At 44.6% G+C, this 19,627-nt stretch overlaps 1 protein-coding gene and 1 long non-coding RNA gene across 5 annotated transcripts; one reads left to right on the top strand and one right to left on the bottom strand.

Annotated features, from left to right (window-relative positions):
* Positions 1 to 203: 203 nt before the first annotated feature.
* On the bottom strand, positions 204 to 9,696 carry HMGN3 (high mobility group nucleosomal binding domain 3). 4 transcript variants are annotated; one of them, XM_069726459.1, is made up of 7 exons: positions 9,468 to 9,696; positions 3,439 to 3,489; positions 2,974 to 3,003; positions 2,157 to 2,207; positions 1,265 to 1,378; positions 1,061 to 1,160; positions 204 to 753 (listed from the first exon to the last, which is right to left on the bottom strand). In XM_069726459.1, the coding sequence occupies exons 1-7, from the start codon at positions 9,480 to 9,482 to the stop codon at positions 740 to 742; spliced, it is 375 nt and encodes a 124-aa protein (XP_069582560.1). In that variant the 5' UTR covers positions 9,483 to 9,696; the 3' UTR covers positions 204 to 739. The 4 variants fall into 4 exon arrangements, with proteins under 4 accessions (XP_069582560.1, XP_069582562.1, XP_069582563.1 ...); XM_069726460.1 differs by having other exon boundaries at positions 642 to 753; positions 1,265 to 1,375; positions 9,468 to 9,626; XM_069726461.1 differs by lacking the exon at positions 1,061 to 1,160.
* A 257-nt stretch (positions 9,697 to 9,953) lies between these two features.
* On the top strand, positions 9,954 to 17,985 carry LOC138680721 (uncharacterized). Its single transcript, XR_011321748.1, has 3 exons — positions 9,954 to 9,975; positions 16,759 to 17,253; positions 17,379 to 17,985. It is a non-coding gene; the product is annotated as an uncharacterized lncRNA (long non-coding RNA).
* Positions 17,986 to 19,627: the final 1,642 nt, after the last annotated feature.

The following is a 19,627-nucleotide window of genomic DNA, read 5'->3' as shown; positions in this document are numbered from 1 at the left end:
CGAAGGTTAAATATCCCCTTTTCAAAACTGTTAGTTGCAAATATCTTACCAGATACCACTGTTTAACTGTTTTCTGCCAAGGCAAATGTTTACCCTTTATGAAATTTGTGTTCTTCATTCTTGTATCAAGAACAAATTTGATGATAGAACTTCAGAAGGTAAAAAAAAAAAAAAAAAAAAAAAAAAAAAGTGTTTTACCGCAATTAAAAAAAGGCAATACCCTTTTATTTTTATACTTTAAATGAAAAAAAATAAAAAATAAAAACAGCAGATGGTCACAACAATTTAGTCATTTTCAAAACCACAAAACCGTAAGTACAAAAGCACCACACTAATTATTGCTATAGAAAATGCCATGGAAAATTTCATAAATGCACAGTAAAAAAAAAACCAAACAAAAATCACTATATGCACAAGTTTTTTTTTTAGTTTTTAAAAGCAATAAGATATGTAAAACAACAGCCTCAAATGCACCCACTAACGCTAAAATGTTTATATTTTTTGCTTAAAACTTGCAGACAATGAGGAAAATCATAATCAGCAAAGCATGAATATGTAGAAGAAAATGTTCATGTACATTATATATGTAAAAGTTAAACTACACTTGTCCTAAAAAAATTAGCATTTACAAAATACTTGAGAAAAATATTGTTTTTTTTTTCTTAAAGTTCTTCAAGAGGTACGTAAAACCAACGAAAAATTTCCATGACCATTTCATTCACTCTCGTCATCCACTGGTTCAGTTTTCTGTGCCTAGGAGATTTAACAAAATAAAAAAAGAAAAGTCAGAATAGTTTGACCAGTACTAATGCAGACCCCAACCCTCAGCTAGTGGTGGTCTATAAATTGTATTAAAAAAAAAGAGAGTAGAAAAATGAATCTTCTCTAGAAGAAAATATGGAATATGTAAAAAGACCTGCTAAGGATACCTTTGTTCAACTTTCTCAAAATTTACAAACCCAAGAAGCCTTACCTGAAAGCTTCCATAATATCCACATAGAATAAGCACCACACCACTAGCTTTCTATGCACTGCACACAAAAATATTGATCTACCGTACCCTTAACCTTCACTGTTTCAATCTGCCCTTTTATTGACAGTGTGCTGGGCATGGCACCTCTGGATGTGGAAACATTAACAGTTGAGCGAGAGATGCGAATCTGTAATAACATTTTAGTCAACAAAAATAAGTATTATGAACATGCAATCAATGGTTGTACGACTGTATAAAAACACCACCACTGATTCACTCTCTGAAAAGTACCTCATCAGCTCTATTTTCACCATTTTCAGAGGGAGCAGTACCTTCCTTTCCAGCTTCTTGTTTTTCTTCCTTCTTCCCTTTAGCACCTTTGTTACCCTTTGATCCTGGCTCCTTCTTTATAATAAAAGCGGGGGGGGGAAAAATATATATTTAAAAGTTAAACACAAAAATGTTAACATGCATCGTAAAACCAGTGTGCCATAAAGTAAAAGTGGTTAAAAAGCTATGCAGTTTTCCAATGTTTTTCTGTAGAAATTCCTCAGTTTAAGATCTTGCCCGACAAAGAAATGGAAACTCATTGTTTACTTCCAGGAAATACAAGCTTGCAAGGGTCGTGCGATGACTACAAGAAAGCACTGATGTAGTTTTATGAGCTGTGATCGTGCGTAACAGTCTTCCGTACCCTTGTGTCCACGTGACTAGGACATAAATGTGTTCACTAGACAGGGCATGGCCCCACATGGTCCAGTCCTATGGGTTTGGAGTCTGTCCTCTCCATGCTTCCCCCATCTTTTTGACTTTGCCCGCAGTTGGACAGCATTCAGCGCAGGTGCGCGTTCTCTCAGTGATGACGCAGGAGACGACTATCCACGCAAAAGGTCAGCAAGCAGCAGTCTGGGGGAGGGGTGGAGAGGACCGAAGCCACAACCATCGGACCAGATTAGCATACAGTGCTGAAGAAATCAAAAAGGTTTTTGGGGCTATACAAGGGTAGTCAGGGGATCATACAAGAATTTAGGGATTGTAGCACAGATGCTGAGTAACATGATATTTTTAGCCGCTATGTGACAGAATCCCTTTAAGAAAATATCCATCAAGGTTAAGGTCACTAAATTATGCATGGGATATTATAGTATTGAAAACAAAATTAAAGAAAAAAAAGTATGTTTACCTTGGCTGCAGCTTTTTTTGGTTTTGCTTCAGGTTTAGGAGGGGCAGGTTTCTATAAGCAAGTAAACATTTTGGTGAAATGTACAACACTTAATCACAGTAAAAAACAAAGACAAGTATTAAAAACAAATTTCACAACAAGGACTCTTACAACTATTTTCAGTGGGGGGGGGGGGGGGAGGAGGAAAAGTGCGCTCAACCAATGTTATTCAATGCAGCAGTGCAGATGACTTACTGACCAAAACTGTGTGGGGAGTTTGAGGAGAAAAAATAATTTGTAGCATGCATTAGTTTCTTCAGTTAATCAGATGAGACTCAACCATTCACATAGCTGTACTATATCTTGGGCTAGCTTTTAACCTGATCAGACTAGTGCATGCAGGCATCAGGTTTTGCTGCATTTTTGGCAACAACTTAATGAAGTTGAATCAGATGTTTTTAAAAGCACTAAACTAACAGCATGAATAAGTGTGTGACAAGTGTACCCTGACAAAAACGCAGGGAAAAAAAAACCTTAAGCTTGGCATAAAACAAAACCACAAGAGTAAAAGGCAATCATTTTTACATAAAAAGTGAGGATGGTCATTCTTTTGGGCAATACTTAAGTAAAAGCCAAGGAAAAAAAATGACATTTACTATTTGTTTTTCTAGCATATCAACATTTGATATAAGACATGTAGTGTGAATCCAGGCTTGCAATGAAGCCTTCACTATAAAGTGTGATCAGAATATGAAATCCACACATTTGACTCATGCACAGCAATTGTTACTCAGGCAGCTGGTACTGATAAATATACAGACATTAGCTATATACTTACTGACGACAATCTTGCTGATCTTCTAGTTGGCTGAAAAAAAAAAAAAACAGGGAGAAAGAAGGGCAAGTGTTTAAATCTTAATACATAAAAAAACAGTAGTGAACCTGTCAGCATAATTGGTGATATGCCTGTATAGGCGCGTGTACAATTACTCATAATAAGTCATATGCAAACCAGGCTGGAAGTGAAGTGTAGTTGTGCCAAAGTACATGGAAGACAATCATATGTACCAACACACCTCCATTGCACTTCCGGATTTGTAGCTCATCTGATCTGTTTAATTCCCCCCCCCTTAATAAATCATTATTGTGGAGCATACGCCATACCACTTCTCCCAGATGTGTACAAAAAAAAAAGGGGGTCCAAAGGGTTCCCGTTACCACCATCGTGGAAAACAGATATCAGCAGACCGAGGTTGAAGACATCTTTCAGCCAAGTCAATGTAAGGAAACCTCACATACTTACCTCTTGCTTAGTTACTTTGCCGGCATCCTTGGCTTCAGCACCCTCTGGAGACTGCAACACAAGAAAGCCAAAAGAAGATTTAGAGTTGCCCCTCTTAAACATTCAAATAATTTGTAGGTCTACAATCACTATATGATTGAAGACTTCTGAACCCTCACAGGGCACATCATAAGCGGTCAGGGACCACTGCTGCCATTGACAATAGCGGGAAGTCACATGACCGCAAGCATGTGTTGCATACTTCAGGCCACGAGCAGATCACATGTGTGGCTTCACTTAATGCAAGTGGACTGAGTGACGCTGAACACATCTAATCACGACTGTAAATCTGCTCCAGATGTATTTGCCTATTTACTGTACAGTTTGTGCATTTTTTATATTTGCAACCCATCAGGTATATATAAATAGGATGTATATATCTATTATGTGGATAAGTGATAACCAATTCAGCACTTATGGGCAAGTGCTGTGCTCATTGACCGTGACTAGAATGATGGCTAAGCAGGCTTACTGCAACACCAAAAACTAGGGGACCAAAATCCTGTTTCACTGTTTAGTGGCTGTCCCAGCTATAGGACCACCACAATAACCAGTCTATCCTATGCATAGATGTTTTTAGTGGCATAAACCCTTTTCTCAATCAAGAGAAAAAGAAATAAGGAAATTGCAGGGGTTTAACTTAAATTGTGGGGAATTGTTCCCCTACTTCACTCTTCAAGTGCCACTGATCGATCATATTTTCAGGATTTCCTTTGTACTGCTCAGGGTGGGGTGGAGTTCTTCTATCACCAGTACAACACTTGTGGCGGACCGCCGCTAGCAAAAAGCATGACATGTAACGTTTTTTTTTTTTTACTGCCGACGGACCGCTTTTTCCGACCGCGCATGCGCGGCCGGAACTCCGCCCCACACCTCACAGTGGGGCAGCGGATGCATTGAAAATCTGAATCCGCTGCAACCGTTGTGCGGTGCAAACAACGCTAGCGTCATTGCGTCTGCACGTCGCATCGCGACGCTAGTGTGAAAGTAGCCTAAGTCTGTTCTATTCCTGATCTAAGGACTTAGGCTACTTTCACACACTTCCGTCGGTACTGGGCAGTCGCAAACCGTCGGCCCGACAGACGTTGTGCTAAATTTAGCACAACGTGGGCAGCGGATGCAGTTTTACAACGCATCCGCTACCCATTGTCATGAGCCGAGAGGAGGGGCGGAGTTTCAGCCACGCATGCGCAGTTGAAAATGGTGGACACGTCGCACAAAACAAAAAAGTTACATTGAACTTTTGTGCCGACGGTCCACCAAAGCACGACGGATGCGACGTGTGGCCATACGTCGCTAATACAAGTCTATGGAGAAAAAAAACCCCTCATCCTGCGGGCAACTTTGAAGGATGCGTTTTTCCTCCAAAACAATGTATTGCGACGTAGCCCAAAGACGGAAGTGTGAAAGTAGCCTTAGGCTTTTAGTGGAGATGAATCTGTGCTGTACTTTATGTACATGCTCAGTAGTGAGGCATCGCTGTGCAGTCTCAAGTCAGGGAAATTGAGGAGTTGGAGTCAGTTTGGTTTGGCTTACAGACTCCACAGCACTGCTGAAAACATTGAGAGTGCATCTTCAGAACTCGAGTTGGGGGAACTTTGTAGACAAATGGAGTAAATGCATGATCATGCCAATCTTTAGACCATGTGATCAATCTCAGAACATATCAAGACATGTGACACGTTCAAACATAAGACCAAATTAATGAGCATTTTTCACTGCCTACAACTAACCCATGTATTACGACATCTGTTCCACTGTATCATCAATTACAAGGATTAAAAGTAGTGATGAGCGAATATACTCGTTCCCAGAGCACGCTCGGGTGACCTCAGAGTATTTTTTAGTTTTCGGAGATTTAGTTTTTAGCACCGCAGCTGAATGATTTACATCTGTTAGCCAGCATAAGTACATGTGGGGATTCCCTAGCAACCAGGCAACCCCCACATGTACTTATGCTAGCTAACAGATGTCAATCATTCAGCTGCGGCGAAGAAAAAAAATCTCTGCACACTAAAAAAATACTCAGGACACCCGAGCGTGCTCGAGAAATCTCAAGTGACGAGTATATTCGCTCATCACTAATTAAAAAGTTCATTATGTGCTTCTGTAACTTTTCACTAGACCCAATATTAAAAGGGTTGCGGTCAGCTGTTATGTCATATTTCCACTACAACTACCACCTTATTCAACGCCTTTGCTGCACTTCATAAGTGCTTATGTAACAACCACCCCCCCCCCCCCGATTATCCCCAAACCCCTTTAGGTTCTCAAGTGCTATATGGAAATCAGGTAAGTCCAGTCTGTGGTAACGGGCCTCTACATCTGTCCCTGACTGCTGCTTGCTGTCTTTTAATTAATGCAGATGACGCCTCGCCTCATCCACTTTGGTGGGCGAAGTCTTGTGACTGCGCACAAATCACCCAGCAATGTGGTTGATGCGAGGAGTAATACACATCAATTAAAGGAAGACAGCAAGCAGTAGCCAAGGGAGAGATGGAGAGGCCCGAAACCACACCCATTGGACCAGACATCCACACAGCTCAGAACTAAAAAGGCGTTTTGAGGGTATACAAGCATTTGTGAAATGCAGCACAGGTGCTGAATAAGGCGGTAGTTTTATTTGAAATATGACAAAACTCGTGACAGGTTCCCTTTAAATCATTCAGCTAGGCATATAAGCGGGGGAAAAAAATAGCAGGGATCCAACTATTAACTATTGTCAAATTGTAAGAGCCAAGAACAGGTGCTAAAGTGGACATCCTATAGCACAGGGACAGCTGTTTGTAAACATGTGCTGAAATGTTGTATGCCTTTAAACAATGAAAATAATATGGTGTACAACTAACAATCACACAGCTAGCTGGAAAAGCCCAGAGCTGGATGCTTTGTTTCCACTGACTAAAGAGTAAAAGGAATATACCTGAAAGTGTACTTTTAGGGTATGTGCACACGTCAGGATTTCTGGCAGAAACTTTCCTGACAAAAACCGGACATTTAAACCAGAAATCTGCATGTTTTTTTCACGTTTTGATGCGTTTTTTTTCCAAATGCATAGAAAAGCGGGAAAAAGAAAAAAAAAAAAAAGAAAAAGCAAAATTAATGAACATGCTGTTTTGTTTTTTTTTACCATGGTGCGCTTTTTTCACGGAAAAAAACTCATCATGTGCACAAAAATTGCAGAATGCATTCTAAATAATAGGATGCATAATGTATGCGTTTATATATTATCGTGAAAAGCCCGCAAAAAAAACTGAACGTGTGAACATACCAATAATGACCATCAGTGGATCTGCATTTGGTATACGTCAACTCGGAAGATGTAGTGCTTTTTATTCTCAGAACTGGGTAACTATTGTATTAAAATGATGCTGTAAGAAATTTAATGGCAATATTAAATTTTTAGGAATTACAAAGCCTATCTTGTCAAAAATGTTGGAATTTTACGCTAGATATTACTGGAATGGCAATTATAATAGGTGACAAGCGGACACAGAATCGAAGGCTTTATGGATGATGGCAAAGAAGGTCCTTGTCTCTCCGCCCAATAAAGGCACTCTGCAACCCCCCCAATAAAGGCACTCTGCACCCCCCCTCCCCCCCAGTCCAGATGAGTTGTGCACAGGGATACACCAAGTCATCAAGAGGCTTATACTCATTGAATTTGTAACATCTTGCACCAGCCCCACACTACTGCCAAAAATTGAGTACATTTCTGTGAAGAATTTACCAGTTGTACTCGACCTTGACCCCTGTCAAATGCTGGATTCTCTCTTATGTAAGAATTCTGACTCAGATGCATGTGCCAGTGTGAGCCACAATATGGAAAAATCAGAAGCATCTCAAAAAGGTGCCATAATACAAATGAAATGCACAAGTCCAACTCAAAAATATGGGAAATAAAAGTTAGTTGATTAAAAAAAAAAAAAAAAGTATGCACCAAAATGTAAATTTTGAAAGTAATAATAAACTAATTAAAAATGCAATAGGTAAGTGTTGGCTTTCAGACTCTACTCTAACAAGCTGACAGACGTTACAGCCTGAGGGTCAGAGCCTGGTTAACAATAGAGGGCATTGCACCCCCGCTCCAGCACACGTGCCAACTGTTCAACACCAAATTGGCAATTTCAAAGACAACGCAAAAAAAAAGTTAGACACAACACAGCTACTTACCAACATGGGACAGAACAAATCAAAGTGAGAACTGGTCACTAAGCTGCTCCATGCCCTGAGCCTACACGTATATGAAGCTGGAAAATATGGAAGCAACTAATGATCGCACATCCGCTGCTGAACTGTGCGGAGACCACTGAGGAGCGCATGGAGAGGGGTCTGCTAAAAATGGGGCTAGTGAGACCACCGAGGAGCGAAAGGAGAGGGGTCTGCTAAAAATGGGGCTAGTGAGACCACCGAGGAGCGCATGGAGAGGGGTCTGCTAAAGATGGGGCTAGTGAGACCACCGAGGAGCGCATGGAGAGGGATCTGCTAAAGATGGGGCTAGTGAGACCACCGAGGAGCGCATGGAGAGGGGTCTGCTAAAGATGGGGCTAGTGAGACCACCGAGGAGCGCATGGAGAGGGGGTCTGCTAAAGATGGGGCTAGTGAGACCACCGAGGAGCGCATGGAGAGGGGGTCTGCTAAAGATGGGGCTAGTGAGACCACCAAGGAGCGCATGGAGAGGGGTCTGCTAAAGATGGGGCTAGTGAGACCACCGAGGAGCGCATGGAGAGGGGTCTGCTAAAGATGGGGCTAGTGAGACCACCGAGGAGCGCATGGAGAGGGGTCTGCTAAAAATGGGGCTAGTGAGACCACCGAGGAGCGCATGGAGAGGGGTCTGCTAAAGATGGGGCTAGTGAGACCAAAGAGGAGCGCAAGGAGAGGGGTCTGCTAAAGATGGGGCTAGTGAGACCACCGAGGAGCGCATGGAGAGGGGTCTGCTAAAGATGGGGCTAGTGAGACCACCGAGGAGCGCATGGAGAGGGGTCTGCTAAAGATGGGGCTAGTGAGACCACCGAGGAGCGCATGGAGAGGGGTCTGCTAAAGATGGGGCTAGTGAGACCAAAGAGGAGCGCAAGGAGAGGGGTCTGCTAAAGATGGGGCTAGTGAGACCAAAGAGGAGCGCATGGAGAGGGGTCTGCTAAAGATGGGGCTAGTGAGACCACCGAGGAGCGCATGGAGAGGGGTCTGCTAAAGATGGGGCTAGTGAGACCACCGAGGAGCGCATGGAGAGGGGTCTGCTAAAGATGGGGCTAGTGAGACCACCGAGGAGCGCTTGGAGAGGGGTCTGCTAAAGATGGGGCTAGTGTGGAGAACTTATGGGGGCACTGGTCTGGAAAAGAGGGGGTGGATTTATCATAAAGGTGGTCTTCTGGGGGAGGTTCCACCACTAAGAGGGGGGGGGGGGGGGGGGAAATCTGATGTTAGATTTCTAAGTGCTGTAATCTCACACCATTGTGGGCTCCATGACACTTCTGTGGGTTTCATGGAGGACTTATGGGGCAGAATCTAAAGCATCAGAGTATGGGTGGTAGGCAGCCATCTCCACACAGATACCACAGATTTATTCATTGCACACCGCCAGACGCATATATCCCCCACCAGCCAGCACAGACGGTGCAGAGAGCGCACAGCCATCGCCTCGGCGGCCATGACAGAACGTGCTCGGTGGCCGTCTCCCCCGCGCTGGTGGCAGTGCAGGAATGCGGGCACGGAGCGCGGCACAGCCCGGAGGGCGGGCACAGGCCCTGCTGCTGCTGCGGCGGCGACTCCAGCCATCCGAGCGCTACAAACATGGACGCCATGCTCCATTATCCAATAATAGAAAAATATGGAGGAGCGACCCCTCCCCCACCACAGCCCCCGGGGCCAGCAGGGTGGATGCAGCGCTATGAAGGAGAAGGCGCGGGCAAAGCGCTGCAAGAAGCGGGAACAGCGCGAAAGGGGCTTCCCGGCGGCGAGGAAGGCCAGGGCTGCACTGCGGGGACACTCACCTTTCTCTTGGGCATTGTGAGCTGGGTGACGGTCTCGCCTGGACGTAATGGAGGGAACTGAGTCTGTGAACGAAACGCAGCGACTGAATCCTAACAACCGCTTTCCGCACAACTACAGTCTCCCCCTCTCCAATCCTGGTTCGTTCTTCATTGCGGCGTTCTCATTGGCTGAACCCAGTTTACAAATTCCACAAGACACGCCCTTCCCCAGAGCAAGCCACCTAAAGACGGACCCTAGATGGGCGTGCCACGCCCTAATACGTCACGGGTGATTTACTACAGCCCTGCGGCTCCGCCCTTCTCCTTTCTACGGACCAATGAGCGCTTCGGGTTCGGCTTCAGCAGTTCAAATGAGAAGTTTCAGGGCGTGAACCAGCGGCTGCCAATCACTGTCCGTGGCGGGTTTTTCCCCCTCTCAGCCGTTAGGCGCGAAGCGTGCACTTGGCTCCTCCCCTCTGTGGAGTGCGCTATTTATTTTTGAATTGTGTGACGAGCGCTAATTCCTGAGGTAATAATCCATTACCCGCCATTTTACAGCAGCGGAAACCAACCACAATGTAGCGCGCGCGTGTGTGTGTGCGCGCAGCACGCGGTGACCCAGCCGTGTGTCTGATGTCATTACACTGTGCTGGGACATGGGCGGCTGGGAGAAGCCCCCGACCTGCACAGTGGTTAGTGGGGTCACCACACTCCGCCAGAGCGATAACGCTGACACCCGGGGACCCGCTCCTGCTCTCAGAGCTGCACTCTCCGCTCTGCGGTTCCTCCCGGTGTATTGTCCTATACATTACAGCCGGAATCAGGAGGGACCCGACATATACTATAACCTTGTTATTTCTACTCCATTACCTCGCCTGTATTTTCACATAACACAGAAATGAACCCAGTTTAAACCTGCCAACAATTTTTGGACAATTTGTTGCTGCTGAATGCGCCATCTTTATCCACATGCTAGGTGCTAATTCGTTGATCGGTGGTGGTCTGACTGGACCTGTGTGATTGGCAGAAGGAGCATTGTTATCCCCATTAGTGAATGAGCCCACCATAAACGCTGCGGGTTCAATGCAGAGTACTTGTGCAGCATCCAACCCGCAGTGTCCAGATGTTACGGCATTTCTAGAAATCCCCTGTCCGCTATGTGTCCATAGACGCCCAAGGATCACCCGTGGAGACGGACATGCGGAGCGTCTATTTTGCAGAGATGCGAGTCTGGCCTTAGGCTATGTTCACGTGTTGTGTTTTTGCAAAAAAAATTTTATACTAAGTTTAAGCTGCTCACAAAAAGCAGGTTTTGCAGTGTAATTTTTTTTACTGCGGTTTTGTCCGGGTACATTAGTCTGTTGGGATGCTGATCAAGTTTAGAAAAATTTGATTCAGCTTCATCAGGTTTTAGCAACAAAAACACTTCAAAACCTGATACCTGCATTTTATTTGCACTACTCATTGAAATGGGTGAAAACCGCTGAAAGAAATGACATGCTGCATTTTGCAAAAACGCAACTCTTTGACAAAACAGGAAAAAAAAGATGAGATTGTATGAGATTTTTGAAATCCGATTTTGCTGGTACTGTGAAACGCTAATGAAAATTTGCATAAAAACCATTGCAAAAACGTAACGTGAGCATAGCATTAGAATGGAGTGGCAGTGCGTATGCTTGGTTGTCGCTCCTTTCATTCTCATGTTGCCAAGCTCTGCGTTTGGCTCCTTACAGTAGCCCCATAGAGAATGAATGGAGCAACAGTTGCTTTGCCGGTCTATGGTTGGACCCACATCTGTCAGCAAATTATCGCCACCGAATAGGAGATGACTTGTTTATAACTCGCACACCCTTACACAATCAACCTCTTTGTTAGGCCTCTTTCACACTTCTGTCTATTTCCGTCACAATCTGTCGTTTTATGAAAAAAAAAAAAAAAAAAACGGATCCAGCTAATGGTGCTGCTGGATCCGTTTTTCTTCATAGACTTGCATTAGCGACGGATGGCCACACGTTTCATCCGTCGTGCACTGGATCCGTCGTAAAATTGCTGTTCGTCGGGCGGAGACAACGCACAGAGGAAGTTTTTTCTGTACGTCGGAAAATCGCTCAGTGACGGATCCTGGCTGTCCGTTGTTGGCTATAATGGAAGCCTATGGACGCAGGATCTGTCACTGACTGTGAAAAGCCAGAATCCAGCAACGGATGCCGTCTTTTCAAACTGAGCATGCGTGGAAGAATTTCCCATCAGGGAAATTCTCTCTCTTTTTACTATTGATGCTGCCTATGCAGCATCAATAGTAAAAAGATATAATGTTAAAAATAATAAAGCGTGATATTCTTACCTTCTGGCGTCCCACGCAGCCCCCACAGCCTTCCCGATGCTCGCGATGCTGCCGGCAGCTTAGGTTCCCTGTGGTGCATATCGAAATGACCCGATGACACATCACAGGTCACTGTCTCGCTATGCATCACTGGGAACGGAGCATCGGGAAGGCTGCAGGGTCTGCGCGGGACGCCAGAAGGTAAGAATATCACGCTTTATTATTTTTAACATTATATCTTTTTACTATTGATGCTGCATAGGCATAGGTAAGAATATCATGATTTTTTATTTTTTTAAATTTTTATCATGGGTTGTGTTGTGTATGCATTTTCAACCCAGCATAGCCAGCCACTAGACTGCCTTATCCTCACATGGAGGACGCTGCTGAATGAGGTTATGTCTGCCACTGCAGAATACCTCCATTAACCTGGACATTTAACCTGGACATTTTATTCCCCTGATGAACCCCCGTAACGGGGAGGGAAACGCGTTGGGAAGAGAAAGAGGACATATCATCCAGGGTGGTTATACTAACCAAAGGGCTTCATTAAGTAGGCTCAAACTTGGGGACTGCCCTTGTTAGGGCGGGAGTCTTATACACGGGGCACGACAGGGAAGATAGCTTCAAACCCTTCCCCCCCCCACCTACCTATATCTTTTTTTTTTTTTTTTTTTTCTTCTCCCCCCCATTGGAAAAGGTCTATTGGTCTCCGTCCCATGCCGTGCTCTCAATAAGCACAAGAATCTACAACAAGAAGAGAGACAGCAATTGGGTGAGATCATGCCATTTTTCTTGTCTAGTGCACGTTTAAACATGAGCACCTAATTGTTTTTAAAGTACACATAATTTTAGAGGTATACATATTAAATGTTAAGTTTTAGAGTCTAGTGGCTGGCTATGCTGGGTTGTTAGTTAAAAGTGGTCAGACGTGATTAGGAACGATACGTTCTGGTTTCTTTCTTTTTTCCTGCTGAATTCATATCGTGTATGCATTTTCGCAGCGAAAAACTGCGGCGAAGACATCGTGTGCACATAGCCTTCTAGGATGCACTGGAACCTTCAAAAAAAGGGCTCCAGTGCATCCATTTTTTGCAATCAGCACAGGATCTGTCTTTTCAACATTTTGACTAATTGTGACTGTAAAAACGGAAGTGTGAAAGAGGCCTTAGATAGGTCATCAATATTAGATCAATTGGTGTTCTCTCCTATTCCCTTGCATGGCAGTTAATTCTCAGTACAATGTCTGGGACTGGTGTGTTCCACCTAGTGCATTGCTTACGCTCCCTTGGCAACAAACACAAGAAAAGGATGCCACATATCGATGAGCACACCCGAATGCAGATAAAATGTATAAAAAGTTTATTAGAGAAACGTGGACTATATATATACTATATATATATAAACTCGAGTATAAGCCGAGAATTTCATCCCATTTTTTTAGGCTGAAATTGCCCCTTTTGGCTTATACTCGAGTCATTCCCAGAGGTCGGCAGGGGAGGAGGAGTGGCAGCTGTCTAATAATACCTGCTCCTGCCACGGTCCCTGCACGTCCCTGGTTCTTGGGTGCTGACAGCTTCTTCCTGTATTGAGTGGTCACATGGTACCGCTCATTACAGTAATGAATATGGACCCGACTTCACTCCCATAGAGGTGGAGCCGCATATTCATTACTGTAATGAGCGGTACCATGTGACCGCTCAATACAGGAAGAAGCTGCTGGCGCCCGGAGAACCAGGGATGTGCAGGGACCACGCAGGGAGCAGGTAAGTATGACGGGGGCAGTGTGCGATATTCACCCGTTGCACCGTCGGCGCCGCTGTGTCTTTGCGTCCACTGCAGTGACGCTCAGGTCAGAGGGTGCGATGACGCGATTAGTGTGCGTGCCGCCCTCTGCCTGAACAGTCAGTGCAGAGGACGCGGAAGACACAGGGTCGCCGACGGTGGAACGAGGTCAGGTGAATATTGCAAGTGCTGGGGGCCTGAGCGCCGAGAGGTGAGTATGTGATTTTTTTTTTTTTAATCTCAGCAACAGCATATGGGGTATAATATTCTATGGAGCATCTTATGGGACCATAATCAGCATTTGTGCCGCATCGTATGGGTCAAATATTTCTATAGAGCATCTTATAGGGCCATGTGCAGCATTATATGGGGCAAATATCTCTATGGAGCATCTTATGGGGCCATAATCAGCATTTGTGGAGCATTATACTGGGCAAATGTGTCTATGGAGCATCTTATGGGGCCATAATCAGCATTTGTGGAGCATTATACTGGGCAAATATCTCTATGGAGCATCTTATGCGGCCCATCATAAATTGTATGGAGCATTATATGGGGCGTATTTTGTATGGAGCATCTTATGGGGCCCATCATGAACTGTATGGAGCGTTATATGGGGCTCCTGATTCAATATGGATATTCAAAAACACTTAACCTACTGATGTCGCAATTTATTTTACTTTTATTGGTATCTATTTTTATTTTTGACATTTACCGGTAGCTGCTGCATTTTCCACCCTAGGCTTTTACTCGAGTCATTAAGTTTTCCCAGTTTTATGTGGCAAAATTAGGGGTCTCGGCTTATACTCGGGTCGGCTTATACTCAAGTATATACGGTAATTGGTTTTAAATGGTTTTATATTTTGTAGCAATCCCCTAACCAATAATATGCCCAAACTGAGCTCCACAATATACACGGATGGTTGTAATAGATGGCTTGTCTATAAGGCAGATATGAATAACATCTAGAAAATCAATAATAGTCCGTAGCCATATACCTAGAGAGCATGTACCATAAGAATATTCAAAAACCCAGTAAGCAACAGTGTGTCAAGAAAAATAAAGATTATTATTATTAAGTAGACCCCACAGTACATACAAATATATTATGCAGATAACCTCAGTGATATGATGGCAAAGAATATCCGGAACTGGGGCTATACAACAATGCTAACTGGGAATCTATTAATAGCACTTAGACATGCATATCACAGATATATAATCAGATACAAGACAAACACCAAAAAAGGAAAAATTCAAGAAAACACCAAAAACAGGCAGAGATGCTTTACCTGTCTAAATGGGCCTCAATACAATTGCACTGACAGGGTGCAGCGGACCCAAATAAAATGGCAAATGCACAGGTGCAATACCTAATGAAACAGCCAGCCTTCAATCAGGGATTGGCCGTGTGGTGTGGTACACCAATGCATCCTGTGTGAACAGAGACCACAGTGTACAGAACCATTTGGGCCCAACTGCACCCTGCAAAAAATACAACGTACAAAACATATAAATATATGTAAGGTATTGGTTGATATTCTGGCCATAATATGTAAGTCGGCAACCCGCGTCTTGAAGCTCATCAAGAGAATACCAAGAGTGTGCAAAGTAGTCATCACAGCAAAAGGTGGCTACTTTGAAGAACCTAGAATATACGACACATTTTCAGTTGTTTCACACTTTTTTGCTAAGTATATAATTCCACATGTGTTAATTCATAGTTTTGATGCCTTCAGTGTGAAATTACAATTTTCATAGTCATGAAAATAGAGAAAAATCTTGAAATGAGAAGGTGTGTCCAAAACTTTTGGTCTGTACTGTATATTCTCGGTTGCCTTCCATAGAAGGTAGGTAAGGATAGTAGGTGGCGAAAGAAAACTGTCAGTGCTTAAAGGGAATCTGTCACCTCAAATTGGCGGGCTATGTAAATGCCCTGTGTCCGGTCTGATGGGCAGTGTTTCGTCTTTTCTCCACCCCATCCTTCCCCGCTGTCCGCAATATTTTCGTGAATTTGAGTAGGTGTCCTCCATACACAGTGCTTTTTGGCTGTGCCCGCAGTTGGGCAAAGTATACTGTGCGTGCGCGAGGCAAGATTGCATTGCGCACGCGCGAACTATGGAAGACACCTACTCAAATTCACGAAAATATTGCAGACAGTGGGGAAGGATGGGGTGAAGAAAAGAAGACGAAACACCGCCCATCGGACTGGATACAGGGCATTTAAATAGTCCGCCAATTTGAGGTGACAGATTCCCTTTAAGACAAATAGCACTGGCCGCACCTCAAGTGAGGAGGGACGACAGATATACCTACTGGCACCTATGGCGATATACCCAGGAGGAGAGTAGCAGGAGCAAGAGAGAACCTCATGCGTATCGCTGTAGACGCACAGCTTTGTCAGGAGAAAGGCTCCCTTCACATACCGTGTTGGTCCTAGCGTGGTGGCATCACTTTCGGGCATATATGCCCACTGGAGGTGGACACATGTAGTAGACTACGTTTGGGTTTCTTCCTCCAGTATGTGCATACATCCGAAAATGACATATGACAGAGCACTTGACTGTTGGTGCATATTCCCGTATCCAGATGGGACCAACAAATGTAAGCAGTAGTTCAATGCAGTATGTGATGTAAATTTTTTCATAAGAATTTGGGAGAGTTATGAAATGTCCTATAAATGTCTGTTCTATTCCTGATCAAGGCTTTTAGTTGAGATGAATCTGTACTGCACATTATGTACATGCTCAGTAGTGAGGCAGTACTGTGGAGTCGGAAGTCAGGGAAATTGATGAGTTGGGGGTTTGGCTTAGGCTAAGTTCACATTAGCGTCTCTGTGCGCAGCGTATCATCTGCATGTGCCAACGCATGCAAACCCATGGTTATGCAGCATTTTTTATCCGCATCAGCTTACGCATGATGTCAAAAAAGTTAGTGTGCGTTTTTGCATGCATTTGCGTTTTTTCAGCGCATGCATTTGAAGTTTCAAAGAATTTTGTTATGCGCCAAACGCTATTCCAGGAGAATTTCCTTGACAAAAGCCACACCCAATGGGCGTGTTTCATGGGGATTCTGTATATATAGACCCTACACAGATGAATCCCTCACCTTTTGCTGCTGTTTAGAGCTACAAGATGGATCTTGGCATGGAGAGCTTCTATCGTAATCTGGATTTGGAATTGAAATTGTCTTTTGCCTTTGCAGTGGCTTGCAAAGAAGAAGAGCAAGACGGAGAAGACATCATTGCTACTGGCAACACCCCATCGTTGAAGTCTGAGAGAGCCATGGAGCCTACCACTCGTTGTACACCGAGCTGCGTGCAAACTCAGAATGTTTTTGACTACACGAGGATGTCTGAACAGAGCTTCGATGAATTGCTGCAACGTGTGCGAGGATCTATCACCAGGCAGGACACGCAACTGCGTAGAGCAATTCCTGCTGAGGAACGTCTGTTGGTGACCCTGAGTTACGTAATTTTGAAAAATTAACACGTCGTTTGTAATATTGTTAGAAAAGCCATGTACTGATTTTTTTCCCATTTTCTGTTCGTCAGATTCCTGGCTACCGGAGAGACCTTAAGCTCTCTACATTTCCAATTCCGGATTGGAGTGTCCACCCTTTCTGGGATTGTTGGAGAAACCTGCCGTGCTTTATGTGATGTTCTGCGTGCAGAATTCCTTCCACAACTGAACTCTGGCTGTAAGTTTTTATTTTCCTAACTGTGTGGGGGTTGTGGACGGCAAACATTCGGATTCTGAAACCTGTTGGAAGTAGATCCGAGTATTTCAGTTACAAAAAATACTTTTCGATTGTTCTCATGGCAGATTCTGAGGGTCGATTTGTCGCCATTGACGTTGGCTCATTTGGACAAGGAAATGACTCAAAGACTTTCAAAAATTCTGACATGGGACAACATTTGCATGGTAATGATTTTAATTTTTCTCTGCCACAACCTCTTCCGGACACTAATGGACCGCTAATGCCATTTGTTGTGGTTGGGGATGAGGCATTTCAAATGTGTGCCAACCTCATAAAACCCTACTCGAGTCGGGACTTGAATCATGCCAAAAGGGTTTTCAACTACCGACTGACAAGGGCACGAAGAACTCTGGAGTTTTTGCCTTTGGTTTGCTGGCGTCAAAATGGTGTGTTTTGAGAACACCAATCAATCTAAAAACTGAGACAATTGATGATGTGGTCAAAACGTGTGTTGTTATGCACAATTATATCCTGGCAAAAACGTGACTACAATTAGATCTTGACGAACCTGTTGATACCACTTTGCAGGATTACCGTGATCACCCTCTGAGGACTACAGTGGAAGTTTCCCACATGAGGGACAAGTTTGCTGCTTCCTTTGTTTAGGATATTGGACGTCTTGCATGGCAAGACAATATGGTTTAATACACTTTAAGTAACTGTTATATGTTTGCTGACTTTCTACTAATAAAACACCTCCAGTTAAGGTACCGTCACATTTAGCGACGCTGCAGCGATCTAGACAACGATCCCGATCGCTGCAGCGTTGCTGTGTGGTCGCTGGAGAGCTGTCACACAGACAGCTCTCCAGCGACCAACTATGCGAAGTCCCCTGGTAACCAGGGTAAACATCGGGTTACTAAGCGCAGGGCCACGCTTAGTAACCCGATGTTTACCCTGGTTACCAGCGTAAACGAAAAAAAAAAAAACACTACATACTTACATTCCGGTGTCTGTCCCCCGGCGCTGTGCTTCTCTGTACTGACTTCTAATCCCTCATATCCTTCCTGTCTCAAAACCCTAAACAGCTTTTCAACACTTTCAATTCGCTACACCGTCCCCCAGCACCTCCTCCCTCTCCTTTCTGTTGAAGACTTTGCCTCTTTCTTTAAACAGAAGATCAATATGATCAGAGAAAGCTTTGGCTCGCAGCGCCCAATGCCCCTCTTAGCTGCTCAGCTCCTAAACCACCTTCTCCACCATGACCGAAGATCAGCTCTCCACCCTCCTGTCAAGATCACACCTCACCACCTGCACACTTGACCAGCTCCCGTCCCACCTCATCAATAACTTCACCAGTCTTGATCCCAGCTCTAACACACCTCTTCAACCTCTCACTTACAAATGGTGTCTTTCCCTCATCCTTCAAACACACCTCGATCACACCCATCTTCAAAAAGCCCTCCCTTGACCCATCCTCTGTGTCTAACTATCGCTTGATATCTCTTCTCCCTTATGCCCCAAAACTACTGGAACAGCATGTCCATCTTGAACTGTCCACCTACCTCTCCTCCTGCTCCCTCTTTGACCAGTTACAATCTGGCATCCGACCACATCACTCAACTGAAACTGCCCTTACTAAAGTCACCAACGACCTACTAACACCCAAGAGCAAGCGACACTACTCTGTCCTCCTGGACCTGTCTTCAACACTGTGGACCATTCCCTGCTGCTACAGATTCTCTCATCTCTCGGCATCAAAGACTTGGCCCTATCCTGGATCTCGTCATATCTATCATATCTAACGGACATTCAGTGTCTCCCTCTCCCACACCACCTCCGCACCTCGCCCCCCCGACTGTCGGTGTTCCCCAAGGCTCAGTTCTAGGACACCTACTTTTCTCCATCTACACCTTCCTGGGAAAGCTCATAGAATCCCACGGTTTGCAGTATCATCTCTATGCCGATGACACGCAGATCTACCTATCTGGACCTGACCACACCTCCTTACTGACCAAAATCCCACAATGTCTGTGTGCTATTTCAGCTTTCTTTTCTGCTCACTTTCTAAAACTGAACATGGACAAAACAGAATTCATCCTCTTTCCACCTTCTCACTCTACCCCTCCACCAAACCTATCCATCAATGTCAATGGCTGCTCACTTTCTCCAGTCCCACATGCTCGGTGCCTCGGGGTGATCCTCGACTCTGCCCTCTCCTTCAAGCCACATATCCAAGCCCTTGCCTACTCCTGCCATCTCAAACTCAAAAACATTTCCCACAAAAACACTAGTGCATGCCCTTATCATCTCCCGCCTCGACTACTGCAACCTCCTACTCTCTGGCCTCCCCTCTAGCACTCTGGCACCACTC

The sequence above is a fragment of the Ranitomeya imitator genome, chromosome 5 (assembly GCF_032444005.1).
Source record: "Ranitomeya imitator isolate aRanImi1 chromosome 5, aRanImi1.pri, whole genome shotgun sequence".
In the NCBI taxonomy this organism is placed as follows: Eukaryota; Metazoa; Chordata; class Amphibia; order Anura; family Dendrobatidae; genus Ranitomeya; species Ranitomeya imitator.
The sequence above is the reverse complement of the archived record's forward strand: the minus strand, read 5'-3'. Positions and strand labels throughout refer to the sequence as shown.